This window comes from Vigna umbellata, chromosome 9 (genome assembly GCF_029865625.1).
Source record: "Vigna umbellata cultivar VRB3 chromosome 9, Vumbellata_1.0, whole genome shotgun sequence".
Lineage (NCBI taxonomy): Eukaryota > Viridiplantae > Streptophyta > Magnoliopsida > Fabales > Fabaceae > Vigna > Vigna umbellata.
Genome location: NC_142173.1, coordinates 24,612,737 through 24,638,700, shown reverse-complemented (window position 1 = coordinate 24,638,700; position 25,964 = coordinate 24,612,737). Strand labels below are relative to the sequence as shown.

The following is a 25,964-nucleotide window of genomic DNA, read 5'->3' as shown; positions in this document are numbered from 1 at the left end:
GCGTGGTTCCATTCTCTGAGACCACGAACTATCGGAAACTTCGCTACCTTGAGGGACATGTTCGAACGACAGTTCTCGGCGGGTAGAGCGCGAAATCTAACATATCTGGAGTTGACAAACATAAAGCAAGAGAAGGGAGAAAGTCTTAGAGACTTCATGGACAGGTTCAATAGAACCGCTCGGCAAGTAAGGGGAGTAAGCAAGAAGTTTACTATTAGCACTCTGGCTATCGCGCTAAGGCCCTCCCCATTTGCCGATAATTTGTTTGCAGAGCCCCCATTAACCCTGGATGAATTGCAAGAGAGAGCCGCTCGGTTCATCAGAATAGAAGAGATGAGGGCGGTCCAGATGCGACAACAGGAGAAAAGCTCGAGTTCAGGGCAGGAGAAGAAGGAGGGCAAGAAACCGTTCGTACCTGGCGAGCGACCAAAGGGCCAGAAGTACAGAGATGGCCTAAAGGGGGCTAGGTACGAAAAGTACACCCCGTTGAATATGTCAAGGGCTAGAGTACTAGAGGAGGCCCTGAGTGCAGATCTGATTCGTGTAAGACCTTCCCGGTCATCACCCAAGGCGGATGGAGCTAAACATTCCACCTATCATCTAAACATAGGGCATAACACCGAGGACTGCACGGTGTTGAAGGATAAGGTGGAAGAGCTGATCTAGGTGGGTCACGTGAAGAAATTTGTTAAGGAGGAGCGGAGGACGAGAAGCCCACCCAGGAGGACTAGGGTGGAACGAAGTGATAGGAGAAAAGACCGGCGCCCCGACCGTAAGCGGAGTAGAAGTCGTAGCCATGACCGATCACTGCGTGGTACGATAAACACCATTTCTGGAGGTTTCGCCGAAGGGTCGTCGGCGTCCACAAGAAAGAGAAATCTGAGGAAGCTAAAAAGCGTCCACAGGGTAGATGTGAGGAAGCGCTCCATGCCGCCAATCACAGATCAGGACGACCCGATGGTAATAACAGCTGTTATTGCCCGATTACAGCGTAGGAAAGGTGTTGGTGGATCAGGGAAGTTCTGTCAACATTCTTTACTGGAAAACGTTCCAACAGATGGACATATCCGAGGATCTGATAGCCCCGTATAACGAGCAGATAGTAGGATTTTCGGGGGAAAGGGTGGATACGAGAGGATATGTTGATATGAGAACTTGCTTGGGAACCGAGCGTAATAAGGAGCTGAAGACCAGGTTTTTGCTGGTAGATGCAAACACATCATACAATGTGTTGTTGGGTCCGACCGTGCTTAATGCCTTTGGGGCGATTGTTTCCACGCCCCACCTCACACTCAAATTCCCGTCGGACAATGGCACCATTTGCACCGTTCGGTCCGATCAGAGGATTGCCAGAGAATGCTATGTAGCTGGGCTGAAGGTTCAACCATCATCATCTGATCCACCCAATCGGCAAAGGAGAAGACGATCGGAGGTAGCCATGGCGGATCTAGATCCGAGGACTAATACCGATGATCGGATGGAACCAATGGGAGAAACAAGGCCCTTCAGCCTTGGGCGGAAGGAGGAGCAGGTTACTACCATTGGAAGTGAGTTGGAGGAGGACCAAGCCCGGTCGACCGGTGCAGAGTTGAAGAAGAACAAGGATTTGTTTGCTTGGACGGCAACCGATATGCTCGGGATCCACCCAAAGATTATGTCACATAAGTTGGCACTGTTCAAGGAGGCTCGACTGGTGGCACAGAAGAAAAGAAGACTAGGGGAAGAGAAGAGATTGGCGGTGGCGGTTGAGGTCAAAAAGCTGCTGGAGGCAGATTTCATCCGTGAAATCAAGTACACAACTTGGCTGGCGAATGTTGTGATGGTGAAGAAAGCGAGTGGGCAGTGGAGAATGTGTACGGACTTTACGGATCTCAACAAAGCTTGCCCCAAGGATTCCTATCCGCTACCAAGTATTGATGCGTTGGTGGATGAGGCTTCGAGGGTTCCAAGTGTTAAGTTTCCTGGATGCGTATTCAGGATACAATCAAATTCCTATGTTCCCCCCGAACAGTGATAAGACGAACTTCATTACCGAGCGGTCTAACTATTGTTATGAGGTTATGCCATTCGGTTTAAAGAATTCGGGAGCTACCTACCAACGGTTGATGGATAGGGTCTTTTCCAGTCAGATAGGTAGATGCATGGAGGTCTACGAGGATGACATGGTGGTAAGAAGCCGTTCGGTAGAGGAGCATGTAAAGGACCTTGCGGAGGTTTTTCATCAAGTGTGAAAGTACAATATGCGCCTTAATCCGGCCAAGTGCACTTTCGGGGTACCGGCGGGAAAATTTCTAGGCTTCTTGCTAACAACCAGAGGAATAAAGGCCAACACCGACAAGTGCAGGACGATTCTTGAGATGAGAAGCCCTCAGAAGCTGAAAGAGGTTCAGAGGTTGGTAGGAAGGTTAACTTCACTATCGTGCTTTATTCCAAAGCTGGCCGAGCGGATAAGGTCGATTGTGAGAATCATGAAGAAGAGTGCGGGCTACTGATTAGGGATGACCAGTGTGAGCAAGCCTTCAACGATGTTAAGAGGATACTTGTCACCCCACCGGTCATGGGACGGCCTGAGTCAGGGCATGCATTGTAGTTGTTCCTGGCAATTTCGGAAGACACGGTCAGTTCGGCCTTGGTGCAGGAGCAACCCTGAGTTTAGACTCGTGTACTTTGTTAGCAAAACGTTGCAGCCCACGGAAACAAGGTACAAGCGAGTCGAGAAGATCGCTCTGGCTTTAGTAATGGCAGCACGACGCTTGAGGCCGTATTTTCAAAGTCACCAGGTGATAGTGAGAACGGATCACCCGATCGCAAAAATCCTGCGAAAGTCAGATCTGACAGGGAGAATAGTAGGATGGTCGGTGGAGTTATCTGAATTTGGGTTACAGTTCGAGCCATGAGGATCAGTTCGAGGACAACACTTGGCCGATTTTGCGGTCGAATTACCTTGGGAGGACGAATGCCCCCGAGCATGGACCTTGTGTGTGGATGGTTCATAAGAGCGGTCTGGGAAGGAGCAGGAATTGTTTTGGCGGGACCGGACGATTTTTTCGTTGAGCAGGCGATCGTCTTTCGGTTCAAGATAAGTAATAACCAGGCTGAGTATGAAGCAGTGATAGTCGGCCTCGAATTGGCAAAGGATTTAGGGGCGGTTTCGATCAAATGTCGGACTGATTCCCAATTGGTGGTGGGACAGCTGAATGAAAGTTTCCAAACCAAGGATGATCAGCTACTTCGCTATTATCATAAGGTAAAGGAGTTGGTGAAGCAATTCCGGACGGTGGAATTCAAGCATGTGCCGAGAGAGCAGAATGTGAGGGCGGATGTCTTATCCAAACTCGCCAATTGTAAAGGGAAGAATCACTTGTCGTTGGTCATTAGGCAAGTTATGATGAGTCCTTCGGTGGAGTGTCTGGCGGTTCACGAGGTTTCCAGTAAACCTGATTGGAGGAAGGACATTAAAGAAATTATTCAGAAGCAGGAGAGCGGCTTGTGCATCCGAGCGGTCGAGGCCAAGAAAGCCGCTCGGTTCTTACTGATAGGGGAGGATCTTTACAAAAGAGGGTTCTCTTTACCATTGGGGGCATAATATGTTATGAGGGAGCTACACGAGGGGGCATGTGGGATGCACACCGGGCAGCGAGCGTTGCGAGCGAAGGTGATAAGAGCAGGCTATTTCTGGCCGACGGTGGAGAAGGACTGCAAAGAATTTGTGCAGAAATGTTTGAAGTGTCAGGAGCATGGCAAGAATCTCAATCTGCCACCGATAGAATTGCACAGTCTGATGTCTCCTTGGTCGTTCGCGCAATGGGGAATAGACATTGTTGGACCCTTTTCCAGTGGGCCGAGCTCAGAAGAAATTCCTGTTAGTAGCAATTGATTATTTTACTAAGTGGGTGGAAGTAGAGCCGCTCGCGACAATCACGGCAGCGAGGGTTCAAAAGTTTGTGTGGACACTCATATGCAGATTTAGAATTCCCAAAACCATAGTTACGGACAATGGGCGGCAGTTCGTTGATAAAGGCTTGGGGGACTTCTATAAAAAGCTGGGAGTTAAGCATGTAACGAGCTCGGTCGAGCATCCACAGACGAATGGACAGGTGGAAGCGGCCAATAAATTCATTGTTGTGGAACTAAAGAAAAGGTTGGAAGGTGCTAAGGGAGCCTGGGTGGATGAGCTTCAGGAAGTCCTTTGGGGGTACCGTTGCACATCGAACGGTACCACTAGAGAAACCCCTTTCAACCTCACCTATGGAATGGACGCTATGCTACCAGTCGAGGTAGGGGAACCTACTATCAGAAGAGGGATCCAAAGTTTGCAGAGGAATAATGACGAGCTCCGGGTGGAGTTAGACACCTTGGATGAACCAATACATGGAACGCGTCCCACTTAAAATTTTATTTCAGCTGAGAAACGACCTTGTACTTCTCATTTGATATCAATAATATTATGATTTTCATCACATTCCAAAAATTTTATGATGTTATAGCAGCCGATCAGGTGAGGTAGATTTCTTTTGTGAACTCTCACCTTGGTCTTAGGGCACGCTTCTAGAGAGCTCCTAAGACCTAAACCAAGCGGGTGAGGCAGATTTCTTTTGTGAACTCTCACCTTGGTCTTAGGGCACGCTTCTATATAGCTCCTAAGACCTAAACCGAGCGGGTGAGACAGATTTCTTTTGTGAACTCTCACCTTGATCTTAGGGCACGCTTCTAGAGAGCTCCTAAGATCTAAATCGAGCAGGTGAGGCAGATTTCTTTTGTGAACTCTCACCTTCGTCTTAGGGCACGCTTCTAGAGAGCTCCTAAGACCTAAACCGAGCGGGTGAGGCATATTTTTTTGTTAACTCTCACCTTGGTCTTAGGGCACGCTTCTAGAGAGCTCCTAAGACCTAAACCGAGCGGGTGAGACAGATTTCTTTCGTAAACTCTCACCTTGGTCTTAGGGCACACTTCTAGAGAGCTCCTAAGACCTAAACCGAGCGGGTGAGGCAGATTTCTTTTGTGAACTCTCACTTTGGTCTTAGGGCACGCTTCTAGAGAGCTCCTAAGAACTAAATCGAGTAGGTGAGGCAGATTTCTTTTGTGCACTCTCACCTTGGTCTTAGGGCACACTTCTAGAGAGCTTTTAAGACCTAAACCGAGCGGGTGAGGCAGATTTCTTTTTTAAACTCTCACCTTGGTCTTAGGGCACGCTTCTAGAGAGCTCCTAAGACCTAGATTTCTTTTGTAAACTCTCACTTTGGTCTTAGGGCATGCTTCTAGAGAGCTCCTAAGACCTAAACCGAGCGTGCAGTGAAAGGCTATTCACGAAAACTTGATAAATAAAACAGGAAAGTACGAGATATGTGTCAAAAACAAGTGCTCAACAGGCGTATATTCATTAAAAGCGAAGTCTGTTACAAGATAAAGTTTAAAAAGCAGTAAAATCCTATGCCTAAGACCTAGGGTTGGACATCAGCTCCGTTGGTCTCTTCAATCACTTCGACAGTAGCGTCGACATTTTGGACGGCCGGAAGTGAGGATGGAGGAACATGGATCGGAACTAGCTTATCATCCACCACCATCATACTCACATCAAGGCGGGGATCGTCGGTAGGCACTTGAAAGAGGAGGTTGCACTGGGCGAGCGCTTTGTCAAACCCGAGCAGATGCTCGTTTACCACCTCATCGCCCAGAAGTTTGTTTTGTGCCTCCAATTTTGTCACCCGATCCTGGAGAGAGTCCCGCTCGGCTGTCACCTTCGTGTTGGAAGTGGTGGCTTTTTAGAGGTCGAGTTTGGCATCGTCCAAAGACTGTTGCATACGGCGTTGAGTAGCACGGGCCTTAGCCAACAGAGTGCTGACTTTCTTCTTGTCTTCCTTCGCCATTCTCTCGATTTCGGTTAGGCGGAGGGCCAGGTCCTGGTTGGACTTGACGACGACATCAAACTTCTCTTGAAGAGCTTGAAGTTCTGTGGAAGCTGAGGCTCTCTTCTGGGCGGCGTAGGCCAAGCACATAGTCGACCAAGCGGCCAACTCCATAGCCATGTTGGAGGCCTCTTCCTCGGTCATCCCACTGACTAAAGCCTTTTCCTCAGCGAAAAGGTCGAAATGGATGTGTTTCGGCACCCATGAGTTTGGACTCAGCAGCCTAGAGAGAGGAGGTCCGTCGGGCAGACTCCTCTTGGCGTGTTTGGACTCAGCCGAAGTTTCCCGAACAACCTTTCGTTTGCCCTTCTTCTTCGGGATGGACTCCGATTGGGGAACCTGGTCGAAAGGAATCTCGATCGGGGGCGGAAGAACGGGCGCCGGCTGGACTGGCAAGGATGTTGCTGGAACGGCGGCAGTGGTCGGGGCACAAGACGAGCTCCCTCTTGGTTTCCTCACTTCACCCCCCCCCCTTTGGGCGAACAGGTGGGCAAAGGTGTTGTTCTTTGATGGATCCATCTTGGACAGATAATATGCACGTCGGAAGTGAATTTAGATAAGTTCCAAATGGCTACTCAACAAAAGATGGTCAAAAATAGCTTACCGAACACATTAGATGGAAGGTTCTTGTTGCCTAGAAAACTGATCAGAACACGACAAGAGGACTTAGGGGGTAGCTGACAGAGCTGATTTATTAAGTCCAGATCCTTGGGCGTCATCCGGGGCTTGGGCTAGGAAATAACCTTCTAGGGGTCTCTGGTCCAATAGAAGGGGAACTTAGCCTCTTTGTTCGGGAAACAAACTTTGGTACCCAGTTTTCGTGGGCACGACTTTAAAGAAATGCCCTTTAAAGTCCTTGTACGAACTGTTGTAGAGGGTCAGCAGGTGCCTGTTCCGGATCGTGCGAAGGGAAACCCAAGGCTTGGACGGATGAGGGTGTACATGAAAGAAATAAAGAAAAGCTGCAGGGGTCGGTCTAAGCGCTAGGCCGGAGTAGATGGCAGAGAACGCTTGCATAAAAGCAAAACTGTTCGGGTGAAGCTGCGTGGGAGCCACGTTAAGCGTCTTTAGTACGCCCATTTGGAAATCAGAGAAGGGGAGAAGAACCTTTAGATCTTTGAACATAGTGACATAAACGTAAAAGAAGTCGGTGGGGTAATTACCCCGATCGTGGCAAACACGCTCGATCATCTGGCAGATGGCTAGTTTAAAATGCCTAGCATCTTCAGCCGCCTTGACCAAAGAGATGTGGCCGATCAAATCCCTAAAAGGGCGGCGATGGTGAAAGGAGGAAGAAATTTGTCTAACCTCATGTGGAGCCCAGTCGTAAGTGGGGTCAACTGGCCAAATTATGGGTTTACCATCCCAAGCGCCGGTGGAATCCACGTGGATGACGACTTCTTCAGGAGCATCACTATCCATTAGGAGATCGGAGGAGTTCCCTGAAGGAGAAGCCTCAGCACCATGACCCGCAATGGCACCCAAGGAAGAGGATGGACTGTTAACATCGTCGTCGGCGTAACCCCTACCCTCTTCGCCGGAGAAGTCGGAAGACTATGGTTACTTGAGAAGATGAAGTTGAGGAGAGCAGGAAAGAGGAAGCTAGGTAGAAGACAGTGGCGACGGTGAGAAGACAGAGGTAAAAAAATTAGGGTAAGGTGTGGCTATTTATACAAGGTAAAAAGTGCTTCACCAGGCAGATTTGAAGCGTCAAACGCCAAAAGATCTGACGGTCGGGGTAATCTGACGGTTCATTCGTAGAAAGATCTGACGGTCCGAGCGACTTGACGATTCATTTGCTGAAAGATTTGACGGTTTAGGCGATTTGACGCTTCATTTTTACTTTTCCCGCCTAAAGTTTACAAGTCGTGACTCTACGACTCCCGCCATGGTAAATATGAACAATGATTGAAGGCTTGGATAAAGGAAGTGGAGCATCGATCGGAGACCACTTCAAAACCCTACGCAAAAAATATTTTGCTAGGGCTTGGGGGACTTGTGTTACTACCGAGCAGGATTGACCGACCGGGAGTGTTTAGATAATACCGAGTATGTGGGAACAAGTATAATATGTCCGATCGGGCCTCGCCAGCCGTTTGCTGGAGACAGCGTTTGAATGTTCATGAATGCGTAATTAATGAGGTAACGGTCATTGTCGAGTAATTAAGGTCAGCATTGAACGCCATTAAGAGGTAGATTAATGGATAATATTCTCTGAAATCATATAAATAACAATCGATGGAGAAGGTAAACTCTCTGTCTTTTACTAAATTTCGATAGACTTGCAAGGACAAATTCTGACTTGAGCGTCAGAGTGTTTTCTACAGGTCACCCCATATTTGAGATTGAGAGAGCAAGAGTCAGGAAGGAAGGAGGAAAGGAGAAGGACCGACCGAAGGAGGAGGAGCATTCCTGAGCGGTTGCAGCAGGAGTTTTTCCCGGTCCCATTCAGCAGAAACAAATATATAAATGCTTAGGATCGTCTGACGCTTTATTACATATATGCTATAGTACTATTTTGTCTATTGTGTTATGATATCTTCTTTTTTTGTAGATCATATCAGTACACTACCTTTGTTGAATAGCCTGCATAAAAATTAGAAGAACGTTTAGAAACATGAAAATATTCTAGGAATGTTTTCTTCATTCTTTCGGTCTATCTCTTCCATATACAGCACAATTGCCTTTGCCAGACATAACATATATAACTTTTGACCTAATACAAAAGGCTACATCTCTACGTGAAAAGTCAAAAGCTCTAAGTAATGAATCTTTTTCAAAAAGCTTATATAAAGAGAACTGCATGAAAAAATGAATCAAGAATTATCCATGCATACTCTCTTGTTTTCTTTAAAGTTTACATCGTCTAAATCTTGTTCTTTGAAAAAGAATAGCCTTTTTACAACTTTTCAAAATCTCTTTGTATTGATTTCAAATTCTTTCTACGATAATTACATATTTTGTTCTTGTACTTTGTAAATCACCTTATTGTTTTCTTTCAGAAGGGAAGTAAAATACCTCTAAGTTTAACTCAATGGAGTTAATTGTCTAGTCAGTCAGACTAGTTCATACCAAGATTGGTTATACTCGTCCTAATTAGTCGGGTTGGTTGTATACCTAGAGTGGTTAAACTCATTGTAATCCTTTGAGATTAGTGGAACTCCTTAAGAGTGCTTAAGGGAGAAATGGACGTAGCTTAGTTTGGAGAAAACTAGTATAAAAATAAGTATGTCTTATTGCTTTTGATTTTCAATTTTTTTCCTTAAACACTGATTTTGATATCTGATATTATTTCCCTTCTATGTACCTTACATCTTTGAGCTTGAGTTTGGTATTCTTCATGATCAAATGTATCGATGTAATTTCCACTATTCAAATTCTGCTTTATAATGCTAAATTGATTTCTCCAAGTTTTGAGAATTTATAAATATCTTAAACAGATCCTTCTAACGTAATTATGGTAGATCGAATCAACTACATAGAATTTATCTATAATAAAACAAATGTGTGTTGCAAATGCTCATGGTTAAATTAAAACACAATTTGAAGTATATTAAAATTGTTGAAAATCTTATATCGATGGGAGAAAAAGGTTAATTTAGTGGATGATTTTTTTTACAAGTTAATTTTGTAAGGTTGAGTTAAAAATAAAATTCATATTTTAAGATGATATGAAAGATATTTAGAGTTTACCCTAACATATTTTGTTGTTCTTTAGGAATATTGTGTTATTCATTATTGGATTACTACCGAACAACTTAGAGATATCTAGTCTCAAACTTGAGATGTACATGTGTGTTGACATAAATGAACTACATTAGAAATTTCACATTAACCAAAGATAAAAACCAATTTACCACATATAGGTAGGTGTCAATCTCGCCTCATATACTAATTTTATAATGTTGAGTTAAACTTAAAGAATTCACCTGAAATAAAAAGATATGACATTCAAAAGGATAAAAAAGTCTTAAATTTGGTTTTCGAAGTGTGTTTGCTAAAATTTTAGCATAAATAATCATATGTTTTGCAAGTGCACAATTCAAATGAAAAGAACATGTTAAAATCACATACAACCATGACATTGGTGCTTATATATTCTTTCCGATTAGAAAAAGATAATTGCTCCCTCAGAAACATGTATAACAACGTCAGTTTCATTTACGATCCCTACACAATATTTAAAGTATGAAAAATATCATATTCTTTAGGACACTCTAAGTTATATTTTTTATTTTTAGTTAAGTTTTACTTTTTATAGATTTACCTTTTGTTATTATCGAGATCCTAAGTGTAAACCTTTTAGCAGGTGGCAAGATCTAAGTGGATTGAAGAAACCCAATGTGTACTCTTTGAGGATTGAAACAAGAGAGTATTCACCTACAAAAGACTCTCTAACACTCAAGTCATTAAGTGAGTTACGATCTTTTTAACGGTTTGTAGGTGGATTGGCCGTTTGGATGGGCTGTATGAGTAGTATCAACTAGGGTAGTCTTCGCTTTGTGCTACCGACTTAGGTAGAATTAGGTGCTCAATGCTATTGACTTGGGCAGGCTTTGTGGGTGCTGCCGGCTTGGGCAAGCTTTGGTGCTTGTCTTGTCGAGTTAATGATAACTTTATTGGTGACTATAGAAAATTAATGAGGGTTTTTTCTGAAATGTCACAATGATTTTCTACAGTGCCAAACGTCGATTCACATTAAATGGTTTTGGTCGAGGATGATGTGACTACATCTTAATGGTTGAACTCAAAGAATGAAACACTGAGGGTTATGCATGGGAAGGAAATTTTGCTTGACTAATAGTCATTTCATTTCAAATTCCTTGCTTTTATACGTTGCTTATTCTTCATTCTTATCCTATCTCAACATTTCTCTCAGTTATTCTTTTCTTGACTAAGTTCATATTCCTTATCCTTTCTTCTAGTTTGATTGTTATATAGACATGTCTTCTTCCTCTTTTTCTGATATTGGCTATGGTCGTTTTTGTTCCTTACTAGCTTGGGAAATTACCCCTATGAGCGAGAGTTCTTCTTTTGCCTCTTCTATTAAGAGAGTTTTCTTACTAGAGTCTCTCGTTGCCACTTCTTCTCTAATGGTTTCCTCAGGGTCACCTTTAGGGCTTCCCAAGAAAAGAGGAAGAAGAAAAAGAAGCAGGTAGCGTAAGGTAAGAAGGTTGCATCGTCTGTGGCACTGGTTGAGCTACCTGCTTCCAGCTTCAAAATATTTTTGGATGGGATCACTACCTTTCCCTGCTCTCTTAGAGATAGAGTATTCTTTTGTTTCTGGTGAGAAGGAAAAATAAATTGTTTTCGTTAACAAGTATTTCAAGGAGTTTGGTGTTTCTTTTCCCTCGAGAGAGGTTTCCTGTCTACGTTCTTCATAACTCTTCGCCAACTCCACCCCAATAGTTGGGGGTTTGTAAAATCCTTTGAGATTGTGTGTGGTTAGCTTGGTCTAACCCATACTCCCCAAATGTTCATGTTCTTTTATCAGATGGAGAATGAAGTTAAGATTGGTTAGGTTTCTTTAAATGGTGCCTGACACATCTCTTTGTTTACTATCTATACACAATATTTTAAGAATTTTAAGAATAAATTATTCAAAATAGAGATCATTATCTCTTAAGGCCGAGCTATAATACTTATTGTTTCCTAGTACTCAGGCACATTGGTTTCCCCTATATTGAATGTTCCCTAAGATGTTCAATATGATACTTGATGGTATGCTAAACGTTGAGGAGGAGAAGGGTGTCAAACTTATTGGACAACTTCCTTGGCCCATCAATTGTTGGGACATGCTTTGCATCCCTAGTGCTAATGATCCTATCGCTCTCTTTGAAGGTAAGATCGTCGATTTCTTCTTATGATTGCTTCTTAACTGAATGAATCTTTATTCTTGTTTTGTAAAGATCATGTCATTGAGGGGCTTTGATTACATAGCATAGCGAACTGCTTATGAGAAGAAACAAAAGGCTAAGTTGAACAGGCTAACTTCTGGGGTGGTTTCTTCAACTACAAAGAAACAAAAGTTTAAAATGACTTATCCTACAAAGGAACAAAATGTGGTGGCTCCGAATCTGTTATAGCTTTCATCGAGGAGCCTGATAAGAAGAGTGTGTTTATGGCGGTGGTGGACCTGATTGTTAGTGAGGTATGCAAGGAGCATGTGTGAGTTTACGAGGAAGTCGAGCTTAGGTAACACCTTTATGTTGAAGAGGCTCTTAAGGAGTCAGTACAGACGCCCCCTTGGGTGGTGCATATTTTGTTGGCGCTCCCTCATTGTCGTCTTTGAATCTTAGGGTGATCTGCCTCGGCCATTGCGCCAGATGTTCCCTCTTTGTGACATGTGGAGATGCGTGGGGAGTTCGTCAATAGTGAATCTCTTCCCAACCCCTATGACTTAGAGTTATTGAAGAAGGGCAACCTAAAGACCAATATGGACTAAAGTGAAATTAGATAGATAGGTATATGGATATTATGTGCTTCTACAATGGTTACATGACCGAGATCAACAAGTGGAAGGCCAAGCTCATGGAAGATGAGAAGGGGATGCTCAGACTCATTGCCCGCTTAGGTGAAAGCGAGAGGAATGTCATAGAGAAAGGGAAGGAGCTTATAAGCCTGAGGGTAGAAGTTACTTGACTAAAAGGGATGATGAGGCCATTAAGACTCTTTAAGTGGTGGTGGTTGAGGCGAAGACTGAGAAGGACATCCTGTTGGCCTATACATGGAGGTTAGCCAGAAGTTGATGAGCAAAGACCTAGAGTTAGCACAAAGCTCTATCCATGCTGCTCAACTATCCTTCGAGCTAAAACATCTAAAGGGTGAAAAGGTAGCCCTGGTAGTAAAAGTCAAAGAGGCTAAGACAAGTGCTGAGGCTCTCCAAGAAAAGGTGACTCCTTTGAATGAGAGGATTGTTGGCCTCGAAGTTGAAGTAGTTCATTTGGATGAGGAGGGTTATAACTTCATGGTTGGTAGGCTAGCAGCCTACATTACAAGGTTTGAGAAGGTAACGAGGAAGGCCACCTTTAGCTCTGGTTTAGAACTAGGACAATTTGATGTGGACAAGGATATGTTTAAACATGCCCTTGTTGCTGATGTGGAGGGGGGTCTCTAAGGACAAGAATGATTTTGAAATTGGCGAGTAGTCAATGCTCTTTTTAGGGAGGATGTAGAGGAGGTCATTGATCGGACCTATTGAACTTTGCTTAGAATTTTTTGTTTAGTTTTGAACTCTTGTAATACCTAACTATATATTGGACTTGTAATTTGTAATCGATGCTCATGTTTGAATGTGACATTTATTTTGCTTTTTATGCTTTGCCTATGTTTAAGTAATTTGGTGCTTTGTGTTATTTCCTAAGTAACTTGGTCCACAGGCTAGAGGACTCTAGGGTTACTGTCTAAGTAACTTGGTACCTCCTTAAGAGGCCTTTAGGGTTACTGTATAAGTGATAATGTTGTCATTGAAGCGATGAAATTAATATTATTTATCTATAACAACTTTTAATATTGGTCGAAAGATTAGTAAAGGTTGAGTGCCTTCAAAGTTGTCTCCTAACGAAGACAAAACTGATTCTTAACAAATTAGTTCTTATTTAAACTATACCAAATGATTAGCAAAATAAAAATAATGAAGAAGATAAAGATAAATAGAATAAGTAAAACATTAAATAATAAAATAACTAAAGATAGAAATAAATGAAATTATAAAAAGATTTAAAAAAATAGAAACAATAACAAAGAAGATAGGTTAAACGAGGACACAAATATACACTCATCAATAAGTACCTTAGGTGATGGAGGATCACTATTTTGGAATGAAGCCATGTCTTGCAAGAAAGTGTCTCACTCAAATTCCACTCGTATATCACACAAATAGACTTTTTTTTAAGTACTTTCTTGCCTTTTTCCACTTATATCCCCTTTAGTGCTTGGTAGAGAACTCTAGTAGCTTAAGAAAAAAGTGAACAAACAATGTAAAAAGTGTTACGAGATCTAAATCATAACTCAAGAGTTTAAAGAAAATACAAAATTCTAAACAAAACTTCAAGGAATTTTAAAAAACATAAAATAATAAAATCAAAAAATTACAGGACTAGCATAAAGAGTTAAATAAGACAACTCAAAGACTAAAAAAAATGACTGAATATAATTTAATATATTAACAATCATAAATAAGACAATTGAGAAACTCTAAAAAACTAATAGAATATAATTTAATATATTAACAATCATAAACAATAGTGTAACATAATAATTTGTATTGAACTCTGTACAAATTTTTATTATTTTTACTCTTGGATCCTTACTTTATTTTTTCAATATATATTTGTTTCATTTTTACTTGGATTCACTATTTTTTTTCAATATATATTTGTTTCATTTTTACTTAGATTCACTATTTTTTTCAATATATATTTGTTTCTTTTCAATATATATTTGTTTCTTTTTAATTTTGCAGTTTAACACAAACAAATATTTTCCTTCAAAACTCGTGTAAGATCAATGTAACAGTTAATTGGGACTACAAATTAACAAAAAAACACAAAAAAAATCAGATAATTTTCACAAATCAAATATAGAAATATACAAATTAAAAGAAGAACACAAATAAAAAAATTAAAAACTCAAGGGAATTAGATAAAATATTGGGTTAGTTTTAATATGATAGAAAACTAAGATAAAAGAGAATATTCAAACAAAAACCTTCCTCTAGATGCCTAGAAGTTCTAGTTTATGAACTTTTTCTTAGCCATAGGTTGTTAATATCATCATGTTTTTCTTTGCTTTATATGTCATCACCTAAACAATCAAGAAATTTTTGGAAAAATCAATGGCGAAGTTGGGTGTGTTTTGAGGGGATTATGCCCGTCCAATTTTTTTTTCTTTATATATATATATATATATATATATATATATATATATATATATAAATAAAATAATTTTTTTTTATATTTTTTTTGTCTCTAAACTTTGGATACGAAATTAAAATTTATTCATGTAGGAAACTTTAATATATTTTAGTCTTTTAACTTTATACATCTTAATCTAGTTGTATTAATTTTGTTTATATGTTAATCTGTCTTCCAAGTTGACATTTGAGAAGACATCAAATACATTAAATAGTGTAAATAAATCAAAATCAACATGAAACTCTGTTTGATATGTAAAAAAAAATTAGTGCAATTAGATTAGAAGGACTATATCTCATATTTTTAAAGTTTGAAAACTAATTTTATCAAATTTTGGGATATGGATGAATTCTAGTTCGTATTAAAGTTTAGGATGAAAATCCATTATTATCCAACACATTTTAATTAACAAAATAAAAATCACATACTGTTTTACATTAATCGTAATATTGTTTTACATTAATAAAAAAAAGTCTCACATTTCTTACTATATGCAAAAAAGTATACCAAAATTACAAGAGAAAGTAATAACCTTAAAATGACAGGTATTGGAAAACATAAATTCTTTTAATACTTAATAAATAAAAAATTTAATAGGAGAGTAGATTAAAAACACAAATTTATTCAAAACTTAGAATTTAATTAAAATTTTTTAAAGTATGAAAATGCATAATGGGAAATTTTAATTTGCATAATTTAAATATTTTTTCATTCATAAAATTTGTGAAAACTCATAAATTTTTTAAAAAGTTTTGTTGTTGTCGTAAAGGAGTTTTTAAATTCGCAACTGGTCAAAAGTAAAAATAAACTAACCTATAGTGGGAATTAAAGTAGAATGCATGATATCATAAGTTCTAATCTTGATTAGGATCATGTAAAGCAGAAAAGTAAAAAGTAAAAAAAGAAGTGTAAATATATTGAGAGAGTGGAGTAGGAATTGAATATATGTTAATTAACAACTTTTCAAAATTAATGAAGCAAAGGGAATCAAATATTGTAGTTATGGTAAGAATGAAACAACCATTCAATAATTCAACATACTATAAATACAAAAGAGAGTACGTAGTGTTATCAAATATGTTTCGTTTTACTTTTTCACTTTTTCACCAAAACTTTTGGTGACTTAAGCGTTAGGGTTTTATATATGACGATTGGATGAGTGATATGTTAGATTCTTTGGTTTGATGTTGGACAAGACATACAGGAAAAAAAAGGAAGTAATTAGTTGCTTTTTAGCAAACGCATTTTAATTTTCTTTGAAAGTATTAAAATGAGCACTATGATACATTTGGATACCACTATATAAACTAAAAGAGCTTTTAGGAGTTTCTCTATTGAAAATGCGAAACTTTTTCAACACAGAATTTTTTTTTAAAAAAAAAAATTACTAATCAAATTGTTCAGGAGGTTACACTTTTTTTTTTTATGAAATATGGTCATGTAATTTTCTCAACAAATAAGTCACATAATCACTATCAGTTTGAGATTAACATATTACAATTGAAGTCACCTATCCATTTTTTTTATCTTTAATACTCAAGGTTTAATAAATATTCAAGTTTAGTTATGTAATAATACTAATATATTGATCGGATTGACATGTTAGCTTTAAACAATTTTTGTTAGAGATACCTATTGTAATACGAACCAATTTTGAAGATATTAAAATTTGCTTTAAAAAAATTGAAACTTTACGTCTTATTGAATAAGGATAAGGCATAAGATTAAATAAATCTTTTTCTTTGATATTATTACATTTTGATTTTGTCTCTAATTACGAAATATATGTTTTTGGTCCTTGATCACAAAATCAATCTTAAAAGTAGCTTATATAATGATTCCAGCTATGAAGAAAAGCGACTTAGATAATATTATTTAGATAAAATAAAACAATTATCAGGATATAAAATTTTAAAACGCCAAGAAGAACTAAGATGAAAATTCAATAATTTAATAGATTATAATTAGATTATAATACCAGTATATTCAAGCATTTTTTTTTTGTCATTTTACTTATTTTACTTCAAAAAGATTCATCAGTCAACCAAATGCAAAAGGATTGATAAATTAGGGGTACATCAATAGTTGAGGTAGATGGTAAATGGAAAAAGTTAAACCCTCAAAGAGGAAAATCTTCCTCAACAAGTAATAATACATGGAAAATATGGACACTTTAGAATAGAGAGACAGAAAAGAATCAAAACTTTTTTTTTAATGATAAAATAATATTTTGGTTTCTAATGGAAAACGTTGGTTAGTTTCTAAACAAACAAAATGAAGACAAATGATAATATATTAAATTACTCTATAATTTAATTATTTAATATTATTTCAGTTTTTAAAGTTAATATCGTTAGTTTAGTCATTATTTTTATAATTTTGAAAAAAGTAATTGATACATTATAATTTTACAGTTTCTTTTTAATTTTTACCTTCATAGGCTAATATAGAAAATGGTGTTTTTTTTTTCTAAACACAAAATTTGTCTATGTTGAAATGGAATTCAAACTTGATTTATAATTTAGTTGATTTGGAATTCAAATTTAATTTGTAACTATTAGATATGAGGCTCAAATAAATATATGATTCCTTAACTGAGGTTAATGTGATGATATTTGAAGACATTAACACTCAAATAATAGTTTAGTTGTTTTAGTATTAATTTAAGTGTTTGAGTGACACAATGTTAGTATTGATTGTTTTCTCCTCCAATGAAATCTTATGGACAAAATGGATACTCGAATGAGAAAAAAAATCTATAATCTTTTTATAAAAAAGTGATATTAAGTGGCTATTGAATGCTCCAACAACATTTCCCTATGTAATGATTTATACTTAACTAGATGTAATAAGTTCTTTTTTAAAGTTTGTATTATGTAATAGGTAAAAAAGAGGAGTAAGGAAATGAACATACCGAATGAGAAAGATAGTACTATTGAATGAGAAGTAAATGTATTGTAATAATTAGAAAAGAGTGAGACATGATTCACAGATATCGTGTTAATAAAGTTATATCCTAAAAGTTATATAATGAGATTTAGTTTGACATCACTAATGCAGAAAAAGACATTAGTTATTTTGGATATTACTCAACAACCAAAACACATCTAAGCAAGAAAAACAAGTAATAACATAACATATGAATATTCGATTGAATGGACATATTTGTTGTGATTAAGAAATGACTAATATCTGGGATGATAATTTAGCTTAGATGTGATTGTTGTGTCAATTATTGGATCTCATTGCTGAAAGAATATTTTTATTTTTGCTAATTTTATTAATCATATAGATTAATACACAAGATAATGACAAATCAAAGGAGATTCCTGCATTATACTTTATGGAGTAGATGTAACGAATAGTCAACACTACATCAAGTTATTGTTTATGAGTTGATAGAATTTAACATGAGTTAGGTGTCAATTCATTGTGAGACTTATGGACTACTTGTCTTTTGGAAGGTGTTGTGTTCCTTAGACCTATGCGGAGATAATGAATGTACATGGTATATGAGAGTCCTTGAAAAGTATTTGAGGAGACAAGAATTTCTCTTAATAGGTAGAAAGTAGGAACATGTGTGTGTGCGTAAAATGTGTTAGTTATGAGTTATTAATGTTAATTAATCTTTCTTGGTTTAATTGTGTATATTTACAACTAAGATTATATTTAAAAGCCAATATTTATGTTAGGTATGTCATCACCTAACGTAATTCCTTTTACGTCAAACCCTAAAAAAAAAAATAATGCTAAGATTTAGAAATAGAAAACACCTTCCTTCGACACAGGATGGAAAGAACCAAGCTCAATCAACTTGAAGAGAACCGCTTCGACCTTAGACATACTAAACAAGCTTCTCCTTTTCACAAGACTTGATTGAACTCTCTCTAAGACTTGAGAACTTCCTCAGAACAATTTTGTATTATCGAAAATCTTAGTTTACCTCTTAAAGGTTTAGGAAAGGTGTAAATATAGGCCAAGGGTCAGAAACTGAAAAACCTGCCCCCAACTGCTAGTGATAATCGATTATCACAATAATCGATATTTGAGACCGTTATGGGATTTTAGAAAACGTGATAATCGATTATCCTTAGTGATAATCGATTATTGCCGAACCCTGAATAATATCAAATTAACAATGATAATCGATTATCCCCTTTGATAATCGATTATTGCCACGAGCAACCTTTTTCTATTTTAACTTGTGATAATTGATTATCCTCTGTTATAATCGATTATTGCCCTAAATAATTACTAGATATGAAACTTCTAAGTGCTTTTACAAATGCAAAATGATTCTTATACAATTGTTTCTACAAAGAATGCTTTTAACATTGATACAAAAAGATTCTTCAAGTCTTCAACAATCATCATCAAAATCACTCCAAGACATCAATGCTCCTCATTGGTAACAATCTCCCCCTTTTTGATGATGATCAAAAAAGGGGAGAAACCTTCTAATAATAGTTTTTATTACTAACATCTTTATGTTGTTTGTAAGCTTAAAGTTTATGCAGATAAACATAAATACGTTTAACAAAGAGATTTTTTATTATCATTAAAAATTGGGGAGATTGGAAATAACGATTAATTTTTTATGGCCTTTTATAGACGTTTTTGATCGTTACAACGACTATTTTTCGAAATAACAATGACTAATAATCGATTATTGGTTCAAAAAAAATTCCCATAAATTTGCTGATAATCGGTTATCAATAAAGATAATCAATTATTTCTTCATGAGAACCCATATTCTTCAGAAGTCTTCGAGATAATCGATTATGCCTTACAATAATCGATTATTTACGAACCAAAAGATGTTTTCTTAGACTAGAGATAATCGGTTATGACCTTTCCATAATCGATTATTGCATGGTGATTGACGAAAAACACAATTTTGACTTGGATCTCAATCCTAAGACATATCTAACACTCCCAAATCTCTACTAAGGCCATACAATCACCTTAGTAGAGATTTGGGAGTGTTAGATATCAGCCAATTGATGCATTGTGTTAATGTATTCTATGGTACAATCACCTTTTTTAATGTGATCTCTTAAGAAATGATGTCTAATTTCAATGTGTTTGGTTCTAGAGTGCATTATGGAGTTCTTAGTTAAGTTTATTACACTTGTGTTGTCACATTTTAAAGGAATGTGATCAAGGAAGATATCAAAATCTTCCAATTGTTGTTTCATCAAAAGTATTCGGCACAACAATTTCCAATAGTTATGTATTCTGCATCACTAGTTGACAAGGCTACACACGCTTGTTTCTTTGAGTAACAAAAGACTAAGGAACATCCTAGGAAGTGGCAGGTTCCACTGGTGCTTTTCCTATAATTTTACATCCTCCATAATCAGAATTTGAATATCCTATTAAGCTAGGTGATGCATCAGAAGGATACCATAATCCAAAAGCAGTAGTGCCTTTAAGGTATTTCAGAATTCTCTTAACAACTATGTGGTGAGATTCTTTAGGATTGGCTTGGTACCTAGCACATACACATACACTCTGCATTATACTAGGTCTACTGGCTGTAAGATAGAGTAAAGAGCGTACTATACTTCTAAACATTTGTTTGGGAGATAAAAGTTTCCCCATTCATTTGTTTTATCTGTAAGCCTTAAAAAATGTTAACTCCCCCATCATAGACATTTTAAATTTCCCTTGCATTATGCTAGAAAATCCTTCACATATAGGGAATTATCAGTTGACCCAAATATTATGTCATCTACACAAACTTGTACAAGCAAAATATGACTTCCTACTTTCTTAATGAACAAGGTTGAATCAACCTTTCCTTTAGAGAAGTCATTTTCAATAAGAAAAGTACTAAGTTTGTCATACCAAGACCTAGGTGCATGTTTAGGCCATACAAAGCTTTCTTTAATTTATAAACATGATTAGGAAACTCAAAATCTTTAAAACCCGAAGGTTGATCAACATACATTTCGTCCTTAATAAAACCATTCAGAAAAGCACTTTTCACATCCATTTGATATAATTTGAATTTCATTAAAGAGACATAAGCGAGTAATAATCTAATTGCTTCTAACATGTCTACCGGTGCATATGTTTCATTATAGTCTATACCTTTTTCTTGACAGTAACCTTTAGCAACCAACCGTATTTTGTCCTTTGTGATATTTCCTTCTTCATCCAACTTGTTTATGAAGACTCATTTGATACCAATCACTTGGCGATGTTCTTTTCTAGGAATGAGTTCCCAGACTTCATTCCTTTCAAATTTGTTCAACTCTTCTTGCATAGCAATACACCATTTGTCATCTTGAAGAGCTTCACCTATGTTCTCGGGTTGTATTTGAGACACAAAAACAACAATTAAGCATAAATTATTCCAATTATGTATAGTGGTCACCCCTTTTGAGATATCTCCAATGATGTTGTCCATAGAAGGCCTCATGGTTGTTGATAACTTCTATGTTCAACTTCTTGATGCATATTTGGAGCTTCAGAGGGAGTATTCTCATTTAAGTACATTTTTTCAAGAGCTTCCCTTAGGTAATCTTCATAAAAAACAACATGCATGGACTCTTCAATGATTAAAGTTATTATATTAAATACCTTATATGCTTTGCTAGTTAGTGAGTAACCTAAGAAAATTGCTTCATCAAATTTTCCTAAGTTATCTTTACCATTGTTCAAGACAAAATATTTACAACCAAATATTTTTAAATGAGATACATTTGGCTTTCTACATTTGAAAAGCTCATAGGGAGTTATTTTTAGTATAGGCCTAATGAGCATCCTATTTAAAACATAGCAAGCAGTACTAACTGCATCAGCCCAAAAATATTTTGGTACATTTGACTCATTTAGTAGAGTTCTAGCAAACTCTTCCAAGGATTTGTTTTTCCTCTCGACAACCCCATTTTGTTGAGGAATTATAGGAGCAGAAAAGTTATGAGTTATACTAATTTTTATCTTGATTTTCAAATCTTTTTCATTTTAAACCCTTTTTGCAAAAGTTTTGAAAGCTTTAAAAGCTTCACTTTTCAAAGTTAGAAAGAAAGTCCAAGTATATCTAGTGTAATCATCTACAATTACAAGTGCATAGTAATTTCCACCAAAACTTTTAATTCTCAAAGGATCAAACAAGTCCATATGCAATAGTTCTAAAAGTTTTGATGTAGAAATCATGCTTTTAGATGTAAAGGAAGATTTAGTTTGCTTTCCTTTTTGACAGGTTGCACATAGTTTGTTTTTTTCAAATTTCAATTTAGGCAAACCAATCACAAGATCTTTTGGAATCAATTTATTCAAATGTTGCATATGAATATATGTAGTTCTTTTATTCCATTGCCAAGGATTTTCTTCCTTTGCAACTAAACATGTTATACTCACTAGTGTAGTAAAAGGAAACGACACCGATTATTTTCGTCTATACGTAGCGGTTCATGAATCGAGGTATATACAGGCGAGGTAAAAAGAGGTAGCCTTTTTGCCTCGGTTCAGAACCGAGGCAGTATGTGGGGCTCTTTTACCTCGATTGGATTCGAATCGAGGCGGTAGATGCTTTGCTTTTAAAAAAAATATGGGGACTTTTGGCTATTCAGAAAAAGGGCGATTGACGGTGAAGTCGCCCTAGTAGGTGTCGGGGACGATGGTGGGAAGGGAAATCTACTGGCTACGGTAGGAAGCGTGGAGGTGGAGTGCATGTTAGTAGACACCGATGCGGGAGTTAGGGTTGTCGGCGGATAGGGTGACCAGCATGGTGAGAGAGAGAGTGTTGGGGATGGGATAAGAGAGGTTGAAGGTGAAGAGGGTGACGTCTTGGAGGGTGAAGCGGAGCTTGGTAGCGCGGAGGATGACCCATATGAGGAAGACAAGGAAAAGGACTAGGAGGATGAAGGCGACGATGCCGATGAGGATGAAGCGGAGGAGACGATGACCAATGGTGGAGGCAACAACGATGACCAGTGGTGGAGGCAACGGTGGCGAAGCAACAAACTGTTCGGGCAAGATTGGAAGCAACAGTTCGTGTTCTCTGGCGGAAAAAGAAGAAGAAAGACCGAAAATGTGCTTACTATGTTTACGCTTCTGGAATTTAACTATCAAAGGGGTTATTACCTCGGTTATAAAAATAACCGATGCGTAAACCTTCCAGAAAAAATTCAAAATTGAAAATGAAAATTTTGAAAATATCTACTAACTATAGGCCTCGGTTCGCGCCTAAACCGAGGCATAAAGGGCCTATGACATTGGTTAAAATGGAACCGAGGCAATAAAGGTTGACAAGATGGATTTGAAACGTTCAGAATCAGTTTCTGGCAGGACATATTGCCTCGATGGGTCAGAGAACCGAGGCAGTAGACCTGTTTCAAAAAAGCTGTCAGGTGAAAAGTCTAATTCAGCAGGGTTTTTGGCCTCGGTTGGTTAGAGAACCGAGGTAGTATACTCATTAAGCATCAGTTCAAATTGAACCGAGGCATATAGTGTCGCCAAAATTACAAAATTGCCACCACTTTTTTATATGCTTCGATTTTTCTAAAACCGATGCGTAACGCGCGAATTAAAAAGCCGTTTATTTACTAGTGACTATGACTAAATGCACTTTCAATGTCAATCAAATATATGTTGTTATGCCTAACACCTTGTAATGCAATGTCAGATGAATCTTTAAAATAGACAGTGCATTTATCACTTTCAAAGATTACCTTAAGACCTTTATCTCATAATTGACTTATGCTTAGGAGTTTGTGCTTTAGTCCTTCAACATATAGCACATCTTTGATTGTCAATGTACTTCCTCCTCCAATGTCTCCGGTTCCAATAATTCTTCCTTTGTTGTTATCCCCATATGTAACAAATCCTTGCCTCTTCTTCTCTAAACTTATGAACCTTTTATTGTCACCTGTCATGTGTTTTGAGCATTCACTATCAAGGTATCACAATGACTTCTTTAACTTTGAATGTTCCTATAAAACAAGTTAAGCAAGAATTTAGGTCCCCAAACTCATTATGGGTCCTTGGAGTTAGTATAATCAATGAAAAATCATTTCACAAGTTTAACCCAAACATATTTTCCATTTGGTACACCAAAATGCTTAATATTACACTTATTAGAGGTGAGACCATGATTCATACAATAGAAGTAAGAAATACTATGCAGTTTGATTTTTGTAATTGTACCTATTTCAACTCAAACTCTACGTTTTCTTTTAGTTTGTTCTTTCTTATATTGATGCACATTTTTGTTTTTAAAAGTGTTCTTTCTAGCATTATTTTTGACATGAGATAGATTTAGTTGCCTTAACAAGTAAGTTTTCAAGGAGGTCTATGTCAAATTATTAACTAAGCATATTTTTTTAACTTTTTTAATTTTTGTTGTTGTATTATTCTTACAAGTCTACCAATATTGAACTAACTTTTTTTTTCCTTAGATGTTTTCCATCACTATAAACAAGTTCCCTACCAAACACATTTGAGATTATTGTAGAACTTCCTTGTTAAACACGTGTGACTTTGTTTGTTCCTCCGAAAATCCACCAATAAAATTAAAAGCTTATTACAAGGATTATTTTCATATACATTATTAAACCCCTCTTAAATGAAATCGAATATAAAATTATCCAGCGTATGTCCATTATTACATAATTTGACATCAAAATTATTTCTTACATAACCTCTATATCCATCTTGATTATGAATGTCTCATGCGTGCACGTTAATCATAATTTGATTCTAAAAATTGAAGTTAGTGTGTATATAATAAAATATTTGGTGCATATTTGTAATTAAATTATGTAGGATATTAAAAATACAATGTTGTTTATCAGATTCTACATGGTGTGTTAAGAAATATAATATTATATTTATTTACTAGAGAAGGCAAGAGCACAAGGTTGGTGTATTTGTAAATTAACATCATAATGGTAGCTAATTAAGTCAGTAGGGAAAAGGGTGGAAAAGGAGTCATTAGGTTCCAGCAGAATAAAGTTATCAAATCACTTTTGAGAAGAAGACAAACAAAATGTGCTACATCTGCAATATTGATTATTCACTGTTCAGAGATAATGCTTATGTAATATGGCCATTCAAAGACACCAAAAGTTGTGTTTGGTGAATGGATAAGGAATATAAATATTTTAAGGGTGACGAGATGTTCGTGTGCTTATCTTATATCTTCTGCCTTTTCTTAATACAAAATCAAGAAATGTTCAACACAAAACAATCTTGTTGATAAAATAAATTAAACTTTCATTTAGGACTTATGCACCAACTCTCTTTGAAAAAAAAATATAAAAAAAATGGAAATTAGCTTTTTATATATACTAAAATTAATTTATACTCAATTTAATATGCAATTTTTTTTCATATAGTTTATCTAAATTTTTATTTTTACTTTATAAACTAATTTTAACTTGTGAAAAAGAATAAAATTATTCTTTTTTATATTCTCTTCTTGATTGACCTAGAAAAGAGTTCTTCTAAACATACTATTCATGTCTTAAGATTTGCATTTGAGTTTATTTATTGGCTTTTTTATTAACTATTTGACATTTATGTCACTATAAAATAATTGGCTATTTTTATTAACTATTTGACATTAGATTATGTAACAAAATATTCAAGTATTACTAATAACAAATGCAATTTCTTTGGAATAGAATATTGACTATATATATATATATATATATATATGTGTGTGTGTGTGTGTGTGTAAACTTTTAAATTTATATACTAATTAGTTTACCTTAAGTCTATTATAATACCAAAAGTAACGATTGACAATTTTTAGCTGTAACAGATCATGATTATTTCACATTGAAAATAAATAAATCAAGATTACTTTTGCTGGATAGATTCCTTCGTCTGATAATAAAATATATAGTGCTAATTTGAAAAACGCTAAATTTTATACATACTTGGGAAGAAATCTTTAAGGATCAAATAAATAATAGTTTCTCAGTTCTACCAGGCCACATCAATATTTTAGATTGACACAATTCTTTAAAGTGTATAAAGTGAAAGGTCTAGAATGTACTGCTAAAAGCATATTCAGTAATAGTTAATAATATTTGAATCCATTCCTATAATAATATGTAGTCAAGTCAGGCACACAAACTCGCATCTATTCTTTATTTGGCATGTCTATAGAAAAGGATAATCGTGTTTA

The 25,964-nt window shown here is 36.8% G+C and overlaps 3 protein-coding genes across 3 annotated transcripts; all 3 read left to right on the top strand.

Moving 5' to 3' along the window:
* The first annotated feature begins 1,057 nt into the window (after positions 1-1,057).
* Positions 1,058-2,014, top strand: LOC148193009 (uncharacterized). The gene has a single exon (XM_088099340.1). It carries the CDS (start codon positions 1,058-1,060, stop codon positions 2,012-2,014), a length of 957 nt encoding a protein of 318 aa, XP_087955466.1.
* An 879-nt stretch (positions 2,015-2,893) lies between these two features.
* Positions 2,894-3,586, top strand: LOC148193008 (uncharacterized). The gene has a single exon (XM_088099339.1). It carries the CDS (start codon positions 2,894-2,896, stop codon positions 3,584-3,586), a length of 693 nt encoding a protein of 230 aa, XP_087955465.1.
* A 29-nt stretch (positions 3,587-3,615) lies between these two features.
* On the top strand, positions 3,616-4,391 carry LOC148193007 (uncharacterized). Its single transcript, XM_088099338.1, has 2 exons — positions 3,616-3,836; positions 3,965-4,391. Exons 1-2 carry the CDS (start codon positions 3,616-3,618, stop codon positions 4,389-4,391), a joined length of 648 nt encoding a protein of 215 aa, XP_087955464.1.
* Positions 4,392-25,964: the final 21,573 nt, after the last annotated feature.